Genomic DNA, 18,593 nt, shown 5'->3' with positions numbered 1-18,593 from the left:
CTCCTGGTAAATCTTGAAATTCTTCAAAAAGGAGTAGCTGGAGGAAGATCTGACCATAGCTGTGAATGCATGGTCAATGCCAGCCTCCACTGAAGAGAAAAATAGTCTGGTGCACACCACTAACACTTCGGGTTGGCTCCCATATACCCATACCTCTTCAATGCACCGGGGCACCTATTTGGGGACCATAGGAATGGGGCCAAAAACCCAACCCAATGAGACTTGCAGGAGCCGCAATATTGTCAGTGCAGCAAAGCAATGGATTTTATTGAATACCTACTCACAATGTCTGCAACAGCAACAATGCTTACAAAATGAATTCACAAAATGTTCCAGTTTGCATGGTGTTTGGTTAGCAGAAGTAGAACCAGTTTTGACATCTGCCTACTGCTTGACAGCGTAGAGGCCATATAGCTAATAAAAAGCCTCTCACAGGTGAATGGAAAGAAATACGTATGCTAAATGCTTATGCATGAAATCCTTTACCACTGACAATGTACCAAGGGCAATAACATTTCTTAAATTTAAAAAATACAGTATTGTTGTAAATAATTATCAAAAGCAAATTACAGTACCGCTGTAAACCTTGGTGAAGACTTTTAATGTTTGATCTTACCTTTCATCACACTTAACTGCAATGACATAATCTGTGCCAATTCCAAGTACTGCTGCAGCCTTTTGGGTGGAATAATGGCTCTGAAATTGGCACAAACATACAGAATTACCTTTACAGCACTACATTAGTGTTTATTTAGACACTTAAGGAACTGTGCGCTTAAGAGTGTTTTTGTGGTCTGAGCTAATCTGCAATATATTACATACTTATGTGTGTTGTGCGAGTTTGTTTCACTTTTGTTTGCGTTGACAAGTGGTGCTCTGAGGCACTAATGTTCAAAGTGCCTACTGCAGAAGTGAAATGAACATTGATGTTTGTGGCTGCTAAACACCAGAGCACCAGAAGAAACAAGCATTTGCAATGCAATCGGTTTTGCCTTTGTGGCCTCCTTATATGTATTTAGCTATGAAGCCCATTAGCCTGGGTGCTGAAACATCTACTGTTCTTTAACGTGAAGAGAAAGTAAGCACCAAACTGTGTGACATGTTAGGTATGGGAACACATGGAGAGACATTTTGCCTTTCAGCGGGAAATGACATAGTCCAAAGCTCTGTTTTTAATATAAAATCAGGGCCTTCGATGGTCATATCAATGAAAATACAAGATTTGAAAAAAATATTATTTTCTACGGGTGCTCATGGAAGACAATTTCTATGGACTGGAATCTAGAGAACGCTAAAGTGATTCTAGTATTTTACTGACCTCGGCTGGTCATTTTCTATCAAGACAGTTAAATTGAGGCAGCTGAACAGAAAAAAAGTACCTAAGCAGAAGCAAACAAGTCCTAAGGTTGATCTCCAGAGCCCCCAAAGTGCATACACATATAAGTATATACTAAAGTTTATACAAGAGGTCTCGAATGCTCGACCTAAAAAAGGGTCATAACAGCAAGTTACTTATAACTATTTTCTTTGGTTTTAATAAGCAGCACGACGCATGCTGGCAAGTCTACTGTTCCACTACAGTCTCCTTTTTTATGTTGTAGCATAATGCAAAACAATTAGTAAGAATATTTGATAAATGACTTAAGCTCCCATATATATAATCCTACTGGGGTAGAACCAAGGCCCTGATGTAGGAAGATTCCCTTCACAAAAACGCAATAGTACCTTTTTGATATGATATATTAGGCTATTTATATTGCGTGCAGCTACTTTAAGGAATGTCCTGGCGCAGGACTAGCAGAAAGTCAGCAGTGAGGAGTTAGGCTTGCACAAAGAAACAGTTTTTTTAATGGAGTTTGATTTTGCAAACAACCTTCTATACTAAGAAGTCATTCACAAAATATAGAGTTGTAGTGAGTTGCAGGTTGCCATGCCTCATTAATATGCATTCAGCAGGTCACCATTTCTGACTCACTATGATTGCTCGCAACAACCAAGATGGTGGCCTGATAAGTTCAGTAGACCAAAAGGTCTGTGATTGCCTTTAAATAATTTACATTTTTTTAAACAGCCAGGAGTCCTCCTGGGAAACAAGGCTATTGTTGGATCTTGCCCTTTTGGCGGGTTGACCCCAAACTATTGTGACTTCCTCTGCCTATTTTTCTGACCTTCTTTATATTTGCTATTGGACTGTGGGCACTTAACCACTGCTAATCAGTGCTAAAGTACACATGCTCTTGCCTCTAAAACATGTTATGATTGGTTTACACCTGTTTGGCATATTTTATTTACTTATACGTCCATTGTAAAGTAGTATACCCTATACTCAGGGCCTGCACATTTAATGATATTAGTCAGTCTGCAGCACTGTTGTGCTACCCACAAAAGTAGCCTTTCAAACCTGTCTTAGTCCTGGCACTACAGAGCCTGTATGCACAGTTTACTACCACATTGACTTGACATTTAAAGCGACTTGCCAAGCCTTAAACTCCCCTTTTACCACATATTTGCTGCCACTCTGGGAGGCCCCTCCCTATGTTTGGTTCCATAGTGTCAAGGAGAAGACACCCTATACGTGCAGATCATCTGACGGCTTTCACAGAGCAAGCGACGCCAAAGCGAGTCAGCCCACCTTTTGGGCTGTCAACACTCCCACCTGTCCTGAAGAAGACCTGCCATGACATTCCAATAAAGCTCTGTCAGAGTCGAAACATCGACAAATATACATGGTTCAGATTGACCAAATCTCTGGGTGTCAAATCAATAAGCTGCTGTTTACCAGAGTTATTGTTTACCCACTTTTTGACCGCATTCCAATTTTTTGTGTAAATAAATTGTACATAATATCACCTTGGCTATATTCACTGCATCCCTATCACTGAACATTTAATGTCACTGTACCACATGTCACCTTTGTCAATATTTCTTGTATTGACAGCCTTCTGATTACTTATAAATATTGACTTAAGCTGAAATTGATATAAAAGAAGAGCCTTTTGCAAGCATATACTAGTAGGTGTTTTGCTGTAATCTGTGTTCCAATGTCATTTGATATGTATTCCAATGTCATTTGATATGCGTTTCATGATTTACCCAATGTAAACACTATACTTGTCATACTTATTTAATAGGTATCAAGCAACTCTTCCTTGTTCTCTCTAATTTTATTTTTTCAAAGCAAATGGGTTCTACCCGATAGAACGATTGTAGCCTATTACATACATATCCAGGTTCTGAGGGACACAGGGTCGCCCCATTGTTGCTATATTGAGGAGAAGACACCCGGCTGAAGGGTCACAGTCAAAGCTACCTGTGCCCTCTCACTCAACAGCAAGTTCGATGGGGTTGGAGGCACGCTCAGAGTAAGTGCCGCCGTCCCGGGGGTATGTTGTCGGGGGGACACAGATCACCAGGGGAGACCAAAGGAGGTCTACCCCATTCACATTCAGCCATGTTTCCTAGACCGTCAGCAGCTGCACTGCACGTTCGGGGGCAGCTGCCCTGTTACAACTTTGCACGAAGGGGACCAAGTGAGGTCTCCCTTCAACCACTGACTGTGTGGGGATGCCCCCACTCCTGGAAGCCACACCTTGAAGCATTAGTTCCTGGGATGATCAGTACCTGGCATGGTGAATCCTTGATGGAGGCCCACCAGTGAAGCCTGCGAGTGCAGGAGCCCTGCACTAGGGAACTACCCTTAAAAGTCTCAGACGGGTGCAGGCCCACCTGTGCTCGGTGTCTTAGGCCCGAAATAGATTCTTTCTGCAGGACATGAAAATCAACAGTATTTGACTTAGAAGGCATGCAGGTGTCCAGGCGCCCGATTATTGTCTCTATGGTGATTTGAGTGCTGTTGCAACCGAGATGCCTTATGGATGCCAATGTGTTGATTTATGTACCTTTAGTATCCGTAACCTGATCGATTTCATGGTCTAGGTAGACACTGATCTTATGGTGCTTATTATGTGGATTCCTGCGTTATTAGGATACAGTGCCCTATTACAGTAATTGCTCCATATGCACTGTACTTATGATTCAAGTAATTTAGCCATATTTACTTTCCATGGAGCCTGCAAGGTATTGCATAATGTATACTATTTTGGTTCTTGCATTATCAGAATGCTAAGTATTATTCAGTAATTGCACAATATTTATGATCTGTTACATTTTTGGTCTTGTGATCTATATATAATAGAAACCATATTCTTATTTAATCCCCTGTGGAGTCTCTTTTGTGGTGTATTTATTGTGTCACTGGCAAGGGTGTGTTGAGCAAATGCTTTACACATTGCCTCTGGTGATAAGTCTGACTGCTCCTCACCAAGCTATCAGGTGGTGAGCACAGGTCCACTCCGGTGTGTAACTTACATGCCCTGATTAGAGTGGTGGGCTCCTCCTGGCTTAGGCACATACCCTAGCCAACTTCAAACCCCATTTATCACGGATATCATTTGGAGGTAGTCAGGGGTCGGAATTGTGACCTCTAGCTTGCTCCCTGCTACTCCTGGCACTTCATTTGTAACCCCTGGCCAGAGGGGGCAAAACATCAAAGGACAGGATCCCAAAAGATCCCCTTCCCTTTGGGGAATAGGTTATAAATCCAACTTGGGAGTCAGCCATTTTTCAATGTTTTTCAATCAGATTTTGATCTCAAGACATTGACATCTCACACTGATTCACAATCCCATTTTCTGAGTTGGTAAAAGTTTAACAACTCCTAAAATAGAATTAGTATACACAGCAACCTAGTTTTCAGTCAAAACACTATTTATTTTTAATCACCGCGATTGTGACCACAAAATAGGTTAGTAAGTCAGACCTCAAGTCTGATTTACATAAAGTTAATCCCATTCTAGAGTGGCACAGTGGGCAAAAGCACAGTGGACGGGAATAGATAATGAAGGGCATTACACAAGTTTACACTAGACTTACTTGAGTTTATATGTTTTGTGAACAACCTAGATAGTATAACTTACACACATGCAAAGCTGTACTGTAGTGGAAATTGCACCTGTTTTAAAAAAATTGGACCCATTATGTTTATTGTCACGCGCTGGTTCTTTGCAGCTGAGGAAACTTACGTTGCAACTTATGTTACCCATATCGTCACATGCAAGAAATGAAAGCAAATTAGAGCGCATGTGTAAATTAAGGAATGCAACTGTCCAGACTCAGTAGTTCTTTCATTTTAAAAACATGTGAATTCACATAGCAGCATAGACCCCCCAATAGATACTCGCTCTATCTACAAATTTTGATGTAAAATAATAGCGGCAGCTAGCAACATTTTGGTGCACATACTTACATGTTCAGAAGCAAACAACGCGATGCTTGGAATAGCCGCCATGCCTTTGGTTTTAACAGCAGGAAAGCGCTTGTAACGAGCGACCAGTATGCTGTACAGGTTGGACATGGACCCACCTATGAAAAATAAACAAAAGTTAACTGGAAATACAAAATCAATAAGTTGTGCAACAGTTAAAAAAATTGCCAGTGATCACTTCTAGACTGTCAAGTGCGTCATAGTCCGCCTATTTTGCACCAAACAAATTTAAGCTAGTCTGATCTGTTTTCAAGCTTACAATAACAGATGACAACATCCAAGCTACCTATGCAGTTTGGTAATCTCCCTCTTACCACCTATGCACTCCTGCAATTACTCAGCCAGTCCCATGTCCTTATCCAATCACTCTGCCACGATCCAAGCATTCATAAAATCACCATGCACTCTCCTTGTAGCACTGTAAGTATCCTGTCACTATCGATGAAATCATGTAATGACCCAGGCACTAACACATGCAGTGCTACAATCACATGTGCACTATCCATGCAGTCCTTTAACCAACTATTGATTCACTCCTCCAATTACCCAGGTAGTACCCATGCAGTCCAGCAACCACACTGTCACTCCCTGTGCACTCCTCCAATCACCGAGCCAGTACCATGTACCAATCCAATCACTCCGCACAAACACAAGCACTTATAAATTCACTATGCACTCTCCTTGCAGTACTCAAATCATCCAGTCAGTACCCATGGACTCATGCAATTACCCAGGCACTAAATCATGCACTTCTACAATCCCTGAGTGCTACCCAAACATTTTAGTCATCTCCCTGTTACTACCTATGCACTCCTCCAATTACTTAGCCAGTCCCATGTCCTTATCCAATCACTCTGCCACAATCCAAGTATTCATAAATTCAGCATGCACTCTCCTTGCAGCACTGTAAATATCCTGTTGCTATCCTTGTACCCATGCAATGACCAAGGCACTAACACATGCAGTGCTAAAATCACATGTGCACTATCCATGCAGTCCTGTAACCAACTATTGATTCACTCCTCCAATTACCCAGGTAGTACCCATGGAGTCCAGCAATCATACTGTCACTCCCTGTGCACTCCTCCAATCCCCCAGACCCTACCATGTACTAATCCAATCACTCCGCCAAAACACAAGCAGTTAGACATTCACCATGCACTCTCCTTGCAGTACTCTAATCATCCAGTCAGTACCCATGTACTTGTGCAATTACCCAGGCACTAATTCATGTACTTTACAATCCTTTTAGTGCTACCTATACAATGTAGTAATCTCCCTGTTACTACCTATGCACTCATCCAATTACTCAGTCAGTCCTATGTTCTTATCCAATCACTCTGCCAAGATCAAGCACTTATAAATTCACTATGGACTCTCCTTGCAGCACTCTAAGTAACCCGTCGCTATCCATGTACTCATGCAATGACCCAGGCACTAACACATGCGGTGTTACAATCACATGTGCACGATCCATGCAGCCCTATAACCATGTACACACTACTGATTCACTCTTCCAATTACCCAGGTAGTACCCTTGCAGTCCAGCAATCAAACTGTTACTCCCGTGCACTCCTCCATTGCCCAGCCACTACCATGTACTATTCCAACCACTCCGCCAAAACACAATTAGTTATAATTTTACCATGCATTCTCCTTGCAGTACTTTAATCATCCAGTCAGTACCCATGTACTCATGCAATCACCCAGGCACTAATTCATGCACTTTTACAATCCTTTGACTGCTACCTATACAGTTTAGTAATCTCCCTGTTACTACCTATGCACTCCTCCAATTACCCAGCCAGACCTATGTCCTTATCCAATCACTCTGTCAAGACCCAAGCAGTTATAAACACATGTGCACTATCCATGCAGTCCTGTAACCACCTACACACTACTGATTCATTCCTCCAAGTACCCAGGTAGTACCTATGCAGTCCAGCAATCACCCTGTCACTCCCCATGCACTCCTTCAATGACCCAGACACTAACACATGCACTGCTACAATCCCTTGAGCACTACTGATGCAGTCCAGCCATCTCCTTGTCGCTTCCCATGCACTCCTCCAATCACCCAGCCAGTTCCACACCCTTATCTAATCACTGCGCCAAAACACAAACACTTATACATTCACAATGCACTCTCCTTGCAGTACTCTAATCATCCAGTCACTACCCATGTACTCATGCAATGCCCCAGGCACTAACACATGCACTGCTACAAACCCCTGACCACTACTGATGTAGTCCAGCCATCTCTTTCTCACTACCCATGCACTCCTCCAATCACTCGGCCAGTTCCATGTCCTTATCTAATCACTGCACCATAACCTAAGCAAGTATACATTTACCATGCACTCTCCTTGCAGAACTCTAAACATCTAGTCACTACCCATGTACTCATGCAATGACTCAGGCAGTGCTACAATCCCCCATGCACTAAACATGTAGACTTAGACACTAAAAAATCCAGTGCTACATTCACATATGTACTACCCATGCAGTCATCTACCCACCTACACACAGCTTATTCACACCTTCATTTTCCCAGGTAGTACCCATACAGTCCAGCAATAACACTGTCACTCCCTGTGTACTCCTCAAATCACCCATCCAGCACCATGTACTTATCCAATCATTCTGCCAATACCCAAGCACTTATGAATTCACCATGCACTCTCTTTACAGTACTCTAATCATCCAGACACTACCCATGTACTCAAGCAATGACTCAGGCACTAACATATGCAGTGCTACAATCCCTCATGCACCAAACATGTAGACCTGTAACCATCTACACACTACCGATTCACTCCTCCAATTACCCAGGTAGTACCCATGCACCCCAGCAATACCCCTGTCACTTCCTATGCACTCCTCTAATTACCCATCCGCACCATGTACTTATCCAATCACTCTGCCAATACCAAATGCACTTATAAATTCACCATACACTCTCTTTGCAGTGACTCTGGCACTAACTCGTGCACTGCTAAAATCCTCTGTGCACTACCCATGCAGACCTCTTACCACCTTCACACTAATGAGTCACTCCTCCTATTAGACAGGTAGTACCCATGCACTCCAGCAATTCCCCTGTCACTTTCCATGCACTCCTCCATTCACCCATCCAGCACCAGGTACTTATCCATGTACTTATCCAATCACACCGCCAATACCCACGCACTTATAAATTCACCATGCACTCTCTTTGCAGTACTCTCATCCTCCAGTCACTATCCATGTACTCATGTAATGACTCAGACACTAACTCATGCACTGCTACCATCCTCAATGCACTACCCATGCAGACCTCTAACCATCTACACAGTACTGATTCACTCCTCCAATTGCTCAGGTAGTACCCATGCACTCCAGCAATCCCCCTGTCACTCCCCCTGCACCCCTTCAATCATCCATCCAGCATCGTGTAGTTATCCAATCACTCCGCCAATATCCAATCACTTATAAATTCACCAAACACTCTCAATTCAGTACTCTAATCATCCAGTCACTACACATGTACTGATGCAATGACTCGGGCACTAACTTGTGCACTGCTACAATCCTCTGTGCACTACACATGCAGCACTCTAACCACCTACACATTACTGAGTCACTCCTCCAATTACACATGTAGTACCCATGCCCTCCACCAATTCCCCTGTCACTTTCCATACACTCCTCCATTTACCCATCCAGCATCATGTACTTATCCAATAACTCCACCAATACCCAAGCACCTATAAATTCACCATGCACTCTCTTTGCAGTACTCTAATCATCCAGTCAGTACCCATGTACTCATGCAATTACTCAGGCACTAACTCATGCACTGCTACAATCCCTGTGTACTACCCATGCAGTCCTTTAAGAACCTACACACTTCTCATTCACTCCTTCAATTCCCTTGGTAGTACCCATGCAGTCCAGCAATCATCCTGTCACTCCTCGTGCACTCCTCAAGTCACCTAGCCACTGCCATATACTAATCCAAACACTCCGCCAATATCCAAGCACTTATAAATTCACCACAAATTCTTCTTGCAGTACTCTAATCATCCACTCAGAACCCATGCAATGACCCAGTCACTAACACACGCACTGCTACAATCCTTTATGCACTCCCCATGCATCCATCCAGGTATTACTCATGTACTCGTCTAGTCATGCAAGGACTATGCATGCATGTATGCAATCACCACATATTTTCTATGCACTCATGCAATCAGGCAGGCACTACCCACACACTCATACAATAAGCTAGGCATTACCCATACACTCGTCGAATCATGCAGGCACTACCATGCACTCATTCAATCAGCCAGGCATTACACATACACTCATCTAATCACCAGGCACTATCCATGCACTCATGCAATCAGTCATGCATTACCCATGCACTTGTCCAATCACACAGGGACTACCCATGTACTCATGGAGTCACCCAGGCACTATCTATGCACTGATTCAATCACAGAAGTACTAGTGATGCACTCATACAATCACTTATGCACTACCCATGCACTATTTCAATCACTCAAGCTCTACATATGTACCCATGCAATCATCCAGGCAGTATCATACACGTATTGCTCTTTTTTAAACAGAGTAGGTGATTTGGAACAGAACCGTCTTTTTCTTCTTTTTTCAATTTTATAATGTTTAGTGTTTTTTAACTATTTTGTAATTTTTCTTGGTGTTTTAAAAAAAAATGGAAAAACAACAGAACAAAGTGTCCAACTTTGCAATTAAACAGTTATTGCAGGAAAAAATGCAGCAACAAAAAAAATAACATTTGTAGTTACTTGCGGCAGAAACCACAGCATGACCAGACTGCTTACCAAAACGCACTATAGCGTTGCACTTGATGCAAATTGTTTCAGATTAGCGAACTCTGGACGGATGTCAGGTCCTTGCTTTACTACAGAGGTGCTTGGTCCAGCAGCATGTTGATCATACTGAGCAGCTTCCTGGGCGCGACAATGTTGTTCGCCGGCCAGATACAGAGGATGTAGTGTCTGTAGATGTTTCAGCATGCTGGACATGCCACACGATTCCTCGGTCATAGAATGCAGCTTACTTTTCTAGCATTGACATTCTTCTCCTCGTCCGGAATTGCGAAGAAGGCCCAAACAAAAGATTCTTTCTTATTTTTTACTTCTTAATGAATCTCTTCTTCTTTTCAGAAGTTGAAGAAGCCATTTTTCGGATGAAAAAATATTTTTAAAAAAGTACAAGGTAGCTTGCAAACACAACAGGTGTGTCTCCCAGGATGTAGATGAAGGAATGAAAAAAGGGAGGGGTCCTTCACATTCTAAAAACGAAACCTTGAAAACCAATAAGATGCTTTCTTTCCAAATGACGTGGAGTTCGCGCACCGGGCGCGCAACCAGCGTGCACCCGGCACGACTTCAGGAAAATATATTTAACAATAATATACCTTCATTCAAATTATAAATATATGGCTTTTCTATTTAGTTTAGATAATCTCTTCCTGTAATACATATATTAAAGTTTGATATATGTACTTTAAAAGATAAAAATTTTACGGGAGTCGCGCACCTGGCGCAGGCCCCGAAATCGTGGTCCCATCGCAAACCAAACGTGCATCGGTCGCGACTCTCGGAAAATATATTTATCAATAATGTACCTTTATTGCAATTACAAATATGTGATTTTAATATTTTGTTTCGATAATCATTTCCTTTAATACACATATTAAAGCTATACACATATACTTTTAAAATATAAACATTTTACGTGAGGCTCGCACCCGGCGGAACCGCATACTTAAGTGACATTATGTGGGGCCTGACGCTGCACAACTGTCGCATACCAAACGCGCATCCACCACCATGCATGGATTAGTGAGTAAACTGTATAAATGTCAGTATCAGTCTGTCAGTTGGTGTATAAGCAGCTGCCTGGGTAGGTGAGTAGCTATATGAGTGTGTATATGTGTTATTGATTGGTTGTATGAGTATGTGTATGGGTGTCTGAATGTCTGTGTGAGTGGGCGGGAAGTGTGACTGTGCATAGATGTGTGAGTGGGTGATTCACTGGGTGTATACGTTCAAGAGTGCATCTGTGAAGGGCTGTATGGGTGGGTGAGTGTGAGTATGGGTGCATTGGTGAGTGAATGGATGTCTCAGTGGTATATATGGGAGTAACTATATATGTAAAAGCCAGTATTTGTGAGTGTTGGAGTATATAAATGACTATATGTTTGAATGAGTGATTTTGAGAGTGGCTGTATGGTTGAGTGTTTGGTTGTATCAGTGATTGTATAAGAGAGTAAGTATGTGTTAGTATTTGTATAAATAAGTGAGGTGGTCTGTGTATAACTGTAAAGGTGAGTAAATGGGTGTGATTGATTCTTTGTATGACTGAGTAGGTGTGTGACTAAGTCTATGGATGAGTGGCGGTGTGTGAGTGTATATGTAGGTGTATGTGTGCATATGATACTACTGTATTGATCAGTGACTGCATGCATGAGTTACCGTATAGGTAAGTGCGTCGATATGCGAGTAGACCTAGGAGTGAGTGAGTATGTAGTAAGTGGTATTGTTGTGTCTATGATTTTGAACATTGTAGTTTCTATTTTAGAGTGGGTGTATCCAAGGTTATATTAGGGTGTGAGGAGGTGCTTCAGATTATCAAGTGAATGACGTCATCAATGATGTCATTTGAGATGTTACCAGTGATGTCATGAGTGATGTCACTGACCATGTCATGAGTCATGTAATATGTGACGTCATCAGCAGTGCAATAGAAATGAAAAAGAAGATGATCACACAAAATAGTAATTCTCAAAGACATTGAGAGCCCGAAAAATGTTAAGTGGACCAAATTTTCTTTTTTTTAAACTGTTTTATTTTCGTTCATAACATTGGCAATAAAATCACAGTGCACACATTCATATACTACAACAGGCTTACAGAGCTCGTAACATAAGTTTTCATTGATTACCGCCTTCTCCCAGTTGATCTCACTTTCAACCATAAGTGTCCTTTCTAATCCCATTCCCCTACCCGTCACTAAAGTCATCATCTGAACTATCCCCATCAGAATCTGGTAGTGGCTCGTAAATATCTCCGCTATATTTATTCCACGCTGTCCATATTTTGTTCCATTTCTTAGGGCATTTACGATTTACGTACACAGTTCTCTCAGTTCCCATAATGAGGTCCATATCTCTACACTAGGCCGCCAGCGATGGAAACTCTACAGCTCCCCATTTTTGCGCTATAATTCACCTTGCTACCATTAGGCCCAACGTTACCCATGCCTGTCCATGTCGCGTTAGATCATTGGGTTCCCACACGTTCAGTAGGCATTTACATGGTTCTGGTACTAGTGACAAGTCCATTGTTTGCGATATAGTTCTCAGTACCTTCCGCCAGTAGTCAGCTATTCCGGGGCAATCCCATATCGTGTGGAAGAAGGACCCTTAGTCCCCACACCCCCTGAGGCAGTATGGATGTTGTGCCCTGCCCATCTTGTGCAGTGTACTTCTGGTGTGGTATGTGCAATGCAATATCTTAAGTTGCACAAGCCTGAGCCGTGCTGATATACCCACCTCCTTGGGTGAAGCCAAGGCTCCCTGCCATTCTGTTTCGTCCATATCTCCAACATCTACCACCCATTTTTCTCCCAGTGATTTTGTGGGGTCCGGCAGGTTATTAGGCAGTTTGCGATAGGTGAAGGAGGTGGCGCGTTTTGACATGTGGTCTGTAAGTAATCTATCTTCCAGTGGGGAAGCTTCAGGGACCTCAGTGTCTTGCGGCAGTACTGGTAAAAGTGTGTGTCGTATTTGTGTGTAACGGAAAGCCTCGTGGGAGCAAGATCATACTGTTGTCTGAGCTGGTCAAATAGGATTATTGTCCCCTTGTCCCACAAGTCGCCCACCGTGGAAATGCCTATGTTGTCCCATTGGCCAAATCCCTTGCTATTCCTTAACGACCCCAACTTCTTAGTGTCCCAGAGTGGGGTTAGTTTGGTAATGATCCCCCTCCATCCTAACCACGTCTGGGCTGCATGCCATAGCATTACTGTGTGTTTTGTCGGTCCCACCAGTTTCAAATTCTTGTCCTTTATTATATAAGACCGCAAGCATGTTTCCCGTGCCCAACTGCGCCCTGTCCGCCATATATGCTGGATCAGCCTGCGGGGCGTGTCTCCATTGATTGACTATCTTGAGGTGTGCAGCCCAGTAGTATAATTGGAGTTTGGGGAGCATAATGCCTCCGTCATACCATCCTCTGTGCAATTTCGCCTGTGCTATACGCACCGGTCTGTTGCCCCATAACAGTGTGGAAACTAGCGCTGCTATTTGCTTGAAGTACTTAATGGCACCGGGAACGGCGTGTTTTCAAGGGCGTATAAGAACCTGGGCAAGGCCATCATTTTGAATAACGCCGCCTTTCCTACTAGCGTTAGAGGGAGTGATTCCCAATGTTTCACATCTCTCCCCAGACGTTCCAGAGGGAGCGCCAGGTTTTTGAAAAAAGAACTCGGCCGAGTCCTCCACAATGTAAATACCCAGGTATTTAAAGGGTTCCTGGGAGACTACCAATGGGCAATCCAAAGGGAGTCATGGCGCGGCCCCCTTTAGCATATATAAAACCGATTTAGACCAATTGATAGTATACCCCGAGATTTTCCCAAAATTATCGCACATCTCGAGAAGCACTGGTATGGAGTTTTCAGGGTCCGTGAGGTACACTAAAATGTTGTCAGCATAGAGGGAAATTCGGTCTTCCCATCCCTCCGACCACCGCACACCTCTCAACAGTTGAGTTTCTCTAATCCAGGCTGCGAGGGGTTCTAACACTAAAGCGAAAAGGAGCGGTGACAGGGGACATCCCTGATGCGTCCCCCTCGCCAGCGCCACCGCGCCTGACATGTGCCCATTGACCGCCACACACGCCTGAGGGTCGGAGGCATATCCATGCGCAGAATTTAGGGCCAAATCCCTGGTGCGGAAGGGCTGCGAATAAGTAGCTCCATTCCACCATGTCGAAAGCCATCTCGCATCTAGGGACATGACTGCCGCCGGTTCCGACAGGGTGTGTGTCTTAGCCAACGCTCCATACAGTCGCCTGAGGTTAAGCGCCGTGTTTCTATTTTGCATAAAGCCTGATTGATCCGGGTGAATCAGTTGTGGGAGATACACCATCAATCTATTTGCCAGCACTTTAGCAAGTATTTTTGCCTCTGCATTTAGCAGCGATATTAGGCGATATGAGGTACACTCGGACGGTGGCTTACCGGGTTTTTGGGATAGAACACTATTGTGGCCATTCTCTGGTCGAGCGGCAGTTCGCCTCTGTCTAAGCTATCGATGTACATTTTAAGCAAGTGCGGACTGATGGTGTTGGTCATCTGTTTATACAATTCTACCGGGATTCCATTGGGTCCCAATGCTTTGCCCGGTTGCAGTGATCAGATTGCTGCTTGCAACTCGTCCCCCGTGAGATCCGCCTCTAGCTCCAGGGTTGCCTCCTGCGGGAGTCTGGGCATTGCTATGTCTTTTATAGAGGCCCCGGTCTCAGCTTCCGACATGCTCGATGTCGATGTATATACCTCTCGGAAGTATTCTGCCAATATGTTTACTATGGATTGCGGGTCTGACGTGAGTTGGCCTTCTGTGGTCCGCAGTTGCGCTATACCCCTGGCGCCTCGCTCTCGCCTATCCAGCCAAGCCAGGAGCTTCCCTGCTTTGTCCCCAACATCACTTTATGCCCTGTAGCTGCGAGGACAGACACTGTCTCCTGTGGCAGATATTCCCTGTACTGTTGTTGTTTAAGGTGTAGTGCGTGTGTTGATGCAGGTGTAGGGTCTGTCGTGTGGTCAGTTTCAGCTGCATGCACTTCTAGCTCCAACTCTGCTAAATCTTTCTGTTTCTCCCGTTTGTGTCCTGTGATGGAACTATCGCCTGCCCTCTAATAACCGTCTTGTAGGCCTCCCATAATACTGATGGGGAGTCAACAGATGCCGTGTTCTCTGCAAATAACTATTTGGTGGCTTTATAGAGTTCTTTTCGTATTTTTGGGACTTGTAAGTAACCTGGATAAATTGGGTAGAGCCTCTTACGGGATTTGTGATGATATGAATAGGTCAACACTACAGGTGAATAGTCCGATATACCCCTATGTTTGATCGTAATGTCGTCTACATTTTGCAGGCTAGGCTCCGAGGTCATGAAATAGTCTATTCTCGACAGACTGTTATGTGCAGTGGAGTGAAATGGGTATTGTCGCTCTACGCGATGGGCATGCCTCCACACGTCAACCAGCCCCATTGCTTCCGTGAAGCTCTGTAGGCGGGAAACGCCCGGCGTCAGTGTCCTTACAGGATGCCTGTCTATGCTGGCGTCCATCGTGGCATTAAAATCCCCCCAATTATTAAGTCCCCTTCCGGCAGAGACAGCAAAAAATCACTGAGGGCTGGGAGTGCCACAGCATGGAGCGCCGGGGGAATGTATACTGATATCACATTATCGGGCCTACCTCCCTACTGACCCTGTATCGCTGCAAACCTCCCCTGATCATCTTTTCTGGTTTGATGTATTATGAATGAAGAGTTTTTTCTCACTAGGATACCTGTTCCTCTGGACCCTGATGAGAATTCGGAGTGTACCACCATTTTATACCCCCATCTATCTAACGCCTTACATGCCGGTCCCATGAGGTCCGTTTCTTGCAAGAGTGCCAATGTGGGAGCCTGACGCTTCAAGGCCCGTAATACCAGCCCTCTCTTAATTTTGTCTCCTAGCCCATGTACGTTCCACGTGAGTAGTGTGAGTGGGGTCACCTGAACTTCGGGGGCCGTATCATGGATGTTAGCCATCAGGGTGTACTGTGCCATTGAAGTGGTAGAAAATCAATGTGAGCTGCAACCCCATCGTATCATAAAGTGGACCAAATTTAAAGTTTGAATATTAAAGGCAATTAACAAAATCTAAACATTGTCAAATGGATCAAGGACTGAGCTGTACAGACCTTTAGGAAAAAGTGGTTCATAAGATTTGAGTTAAAAGGGATGATTTGTAGACAACTGGATCAAACATTAGACCTTCATAACTTATTCAGTTTCTGAAAGTATACTAAGACTTACTTTGCAAACCTGCAAAACTGATTCCATGTAACATAGAACGAACAAAGACCTATTTTAATTGTCCATGAATGTTGAAATACATTAGGTCATCACTTTATACCTTAAGGCAGTGGTCTTCAAACTTTTTGATGTCGAGACCCCCTTGTCAAACCTTTTTAAACGTAAGGACCCGCTTCTGACAAAATTTTCTAGAAACTGGTTCTTCTCGTCATCAACATATATCGATAACTATAAATGCCCCTGTTATACCTGCCATCTTTTGGCATGTTTCTCTTGTTTTTTTCCTTTCTGACCTAGTTTTGACTCAGTTTTTGCTGGTTCAGTGTCTCTGCACACTTCCTTTTTGCTGTTCAGTATTAAAGAGCAAGTGCTCCTATTATAAATTGTATTATGGACTGGTGTTTCCATGATTTCATGTTTGACTTACTGGTAAGTCCCTAGTAAAGTGCACTGAGGGTGCCAGAACCTGTAAACCAAATGGTGCTGGTGGTCCTGCAGTACTGATTGTGCCACTCACCCAAGCAGCCCTTAAAAGGGTTATCAGATCTGCCACTGCAGTGTCTGCGTGAAGTTTGTAACTGCCATGCCAACCTGGCAAGTGCACCCACTTGCCAAGCCCTAATCTTCACTTTTCTTACACGTAAGTCACCCCTAAGGTAGGCCCAAGGTACCCCTGTGGGCAGGGTGCTGTGTATGTTATAGGTAAGACATGTACTGGTGTGTGTGACATTTTCTGGTAGTGAATTACAGTGTGTTTAATTTTTCACTATGGGAAGGCGATCTGTCCCATAGGATAGAATGGGAGTTTACTTAGAACATTATAGGAGCATATCCAAACCAAAGGTCATTGAGTTTAGGGGTGTAGCCAAAGGTGTAGCTAACAACAAAGGGCCTTATTTATGAGGAATTAGCGAAGGACAGCGCTGCAAGTCTTCTTGCGGCGCTGCCCAATTCCAATGTGAAAGGGCAGGAATAAACTGTAATTATGAAATACGGTGCATTCCAGTTCTTTTCCCTTCACAAATTGCTGTCTAGCACTACCGTAGGCAGAATGGTTTTTGTACGGGAAGACACACCTTCCTTCACGAAAACAATACTGAGGGGTGTTTTCATATTTCTATGAGAGCTGCAGAATGCAGCTCCCATAGAACATTTCTCCTTGTTATGCCTCTACTGGAGAGGTGTCAGTTTTTGGAGCTGCCCCAGGTTTACATGATTTTGTAAATATGTGGCAGCATCAAAATCCATTGGCTTTGCGTGGGAACCCCACACAAAGCCCATGGAATACCTCCTTGACGCAGAGTAAAGCAACGCAGTGACTTGCGCTGCTATGTCTTACTGATTACTCCATATGAGGCAATGCAAAGCTATGCAGGCTGACTTTGCACTGCCTCATAGGTATGGTTGAGATGGTTGCGCCACCAGAACATCAAAAAAAGTGAGGCTCTGGCGATGCAAGCCTCTCATAAATAAGCCTAAAATATTCTTACTTTTTTAGGTATTTCACCTTTAGGTATCTACATATACTGTAGTACATTAGGAAAACATCTATTAGTTAAAGCACTGCAGAGGTCTGTGTATAACCAGAGACCCACATAATTAAATCTTGATTGATGCAGTGGAGAATAGTGATGTATATTTTTAGTGCTACAAAGTCACAGCCAGTGACAGAAAGCACTGTGAATATGCAAGACAATTTTTGATACTTGCATTACACACAGGGTAAGATACAATGCTGCAAAATGTGTGAATAGTTTTACAATAAAATGGTGCTTTCAAAATGTAGGTTTCAATAATACTAGACCATATGTAATGCAGTTATTTTTTTTACATAACTGTCCCTTCAACACCTCTTTAGGGGCACAAAGGGCAGTGTAAATTCAGTCAAAATTAAAAGAACTTTCCAGCCCAGTAGTTAACTCTTTGCACTTCAACTCAAAACAACACACATCTTTGTCTTCACAAAGAGCCAGACCTGCTCCCAAGCATCCTTTACACTGGCAGATTACCAGCTCGTTTGCTTTCATTCAGGCAAACAGCTGATACCGATCTCAATTAGCCATCCCAAAACAGCAGACGGCTGTCTTTTTACAGGGACAAGTGAATCTGGGGAATCTGCGACCCCCTTCCTAGGACTCCAGGACCC

At 43.5% G+C, this 18,593-nt stretch overlaps 1 protein-coding gene across 1 annotated transcript in view; it reads right to left on the bottom strand.

Annotated features, from left to right (window-relative positions):
* LOC147722600 (glutamate decarboxylase 1-like) overlaps positions 1-18,593 on the bottom strand; it is a 1,148,213-nt gene that overhangs the window by 442,587 nt on the left and 687,033 nt on the right. Inside the window, exons 6-7 of the mRNA XM_086965127.1 lie at positions 5,306-5,421; positions 617-696 (exon numbers count right to left, since the gene is read on the bottom strand). Of these exons, the coding sequence (XP_086821253.1) occupies positions 617-696; positions 5,306-5,421 (196 nt within the window). The remainder of the gene's footprint in view (positions 1-616; positions 697-5,305; positions 5,422-18,593) is intronic.

This window comes from Lissotriton vulgaris, chromosome 4_1 (genome assembly GCF_964263255.1).
Source record: "Lissotriton vulgaris chromosome 4_1, aLisVul1.2, whole genome shotgun sequence".
In the NCBI taxonomy this organism is placed as follows: Eukaryota; Metazoa; Chordata; class Amphibia; order Caudata; family Salamandridae; genus Lissotriton; species Lissotriton vulgaris.
The sequence above is the reverse complement of the archived record's forward strand: the minus strand, read 5'-3'. Positions and strand labels throughout refer to the sequence as shown.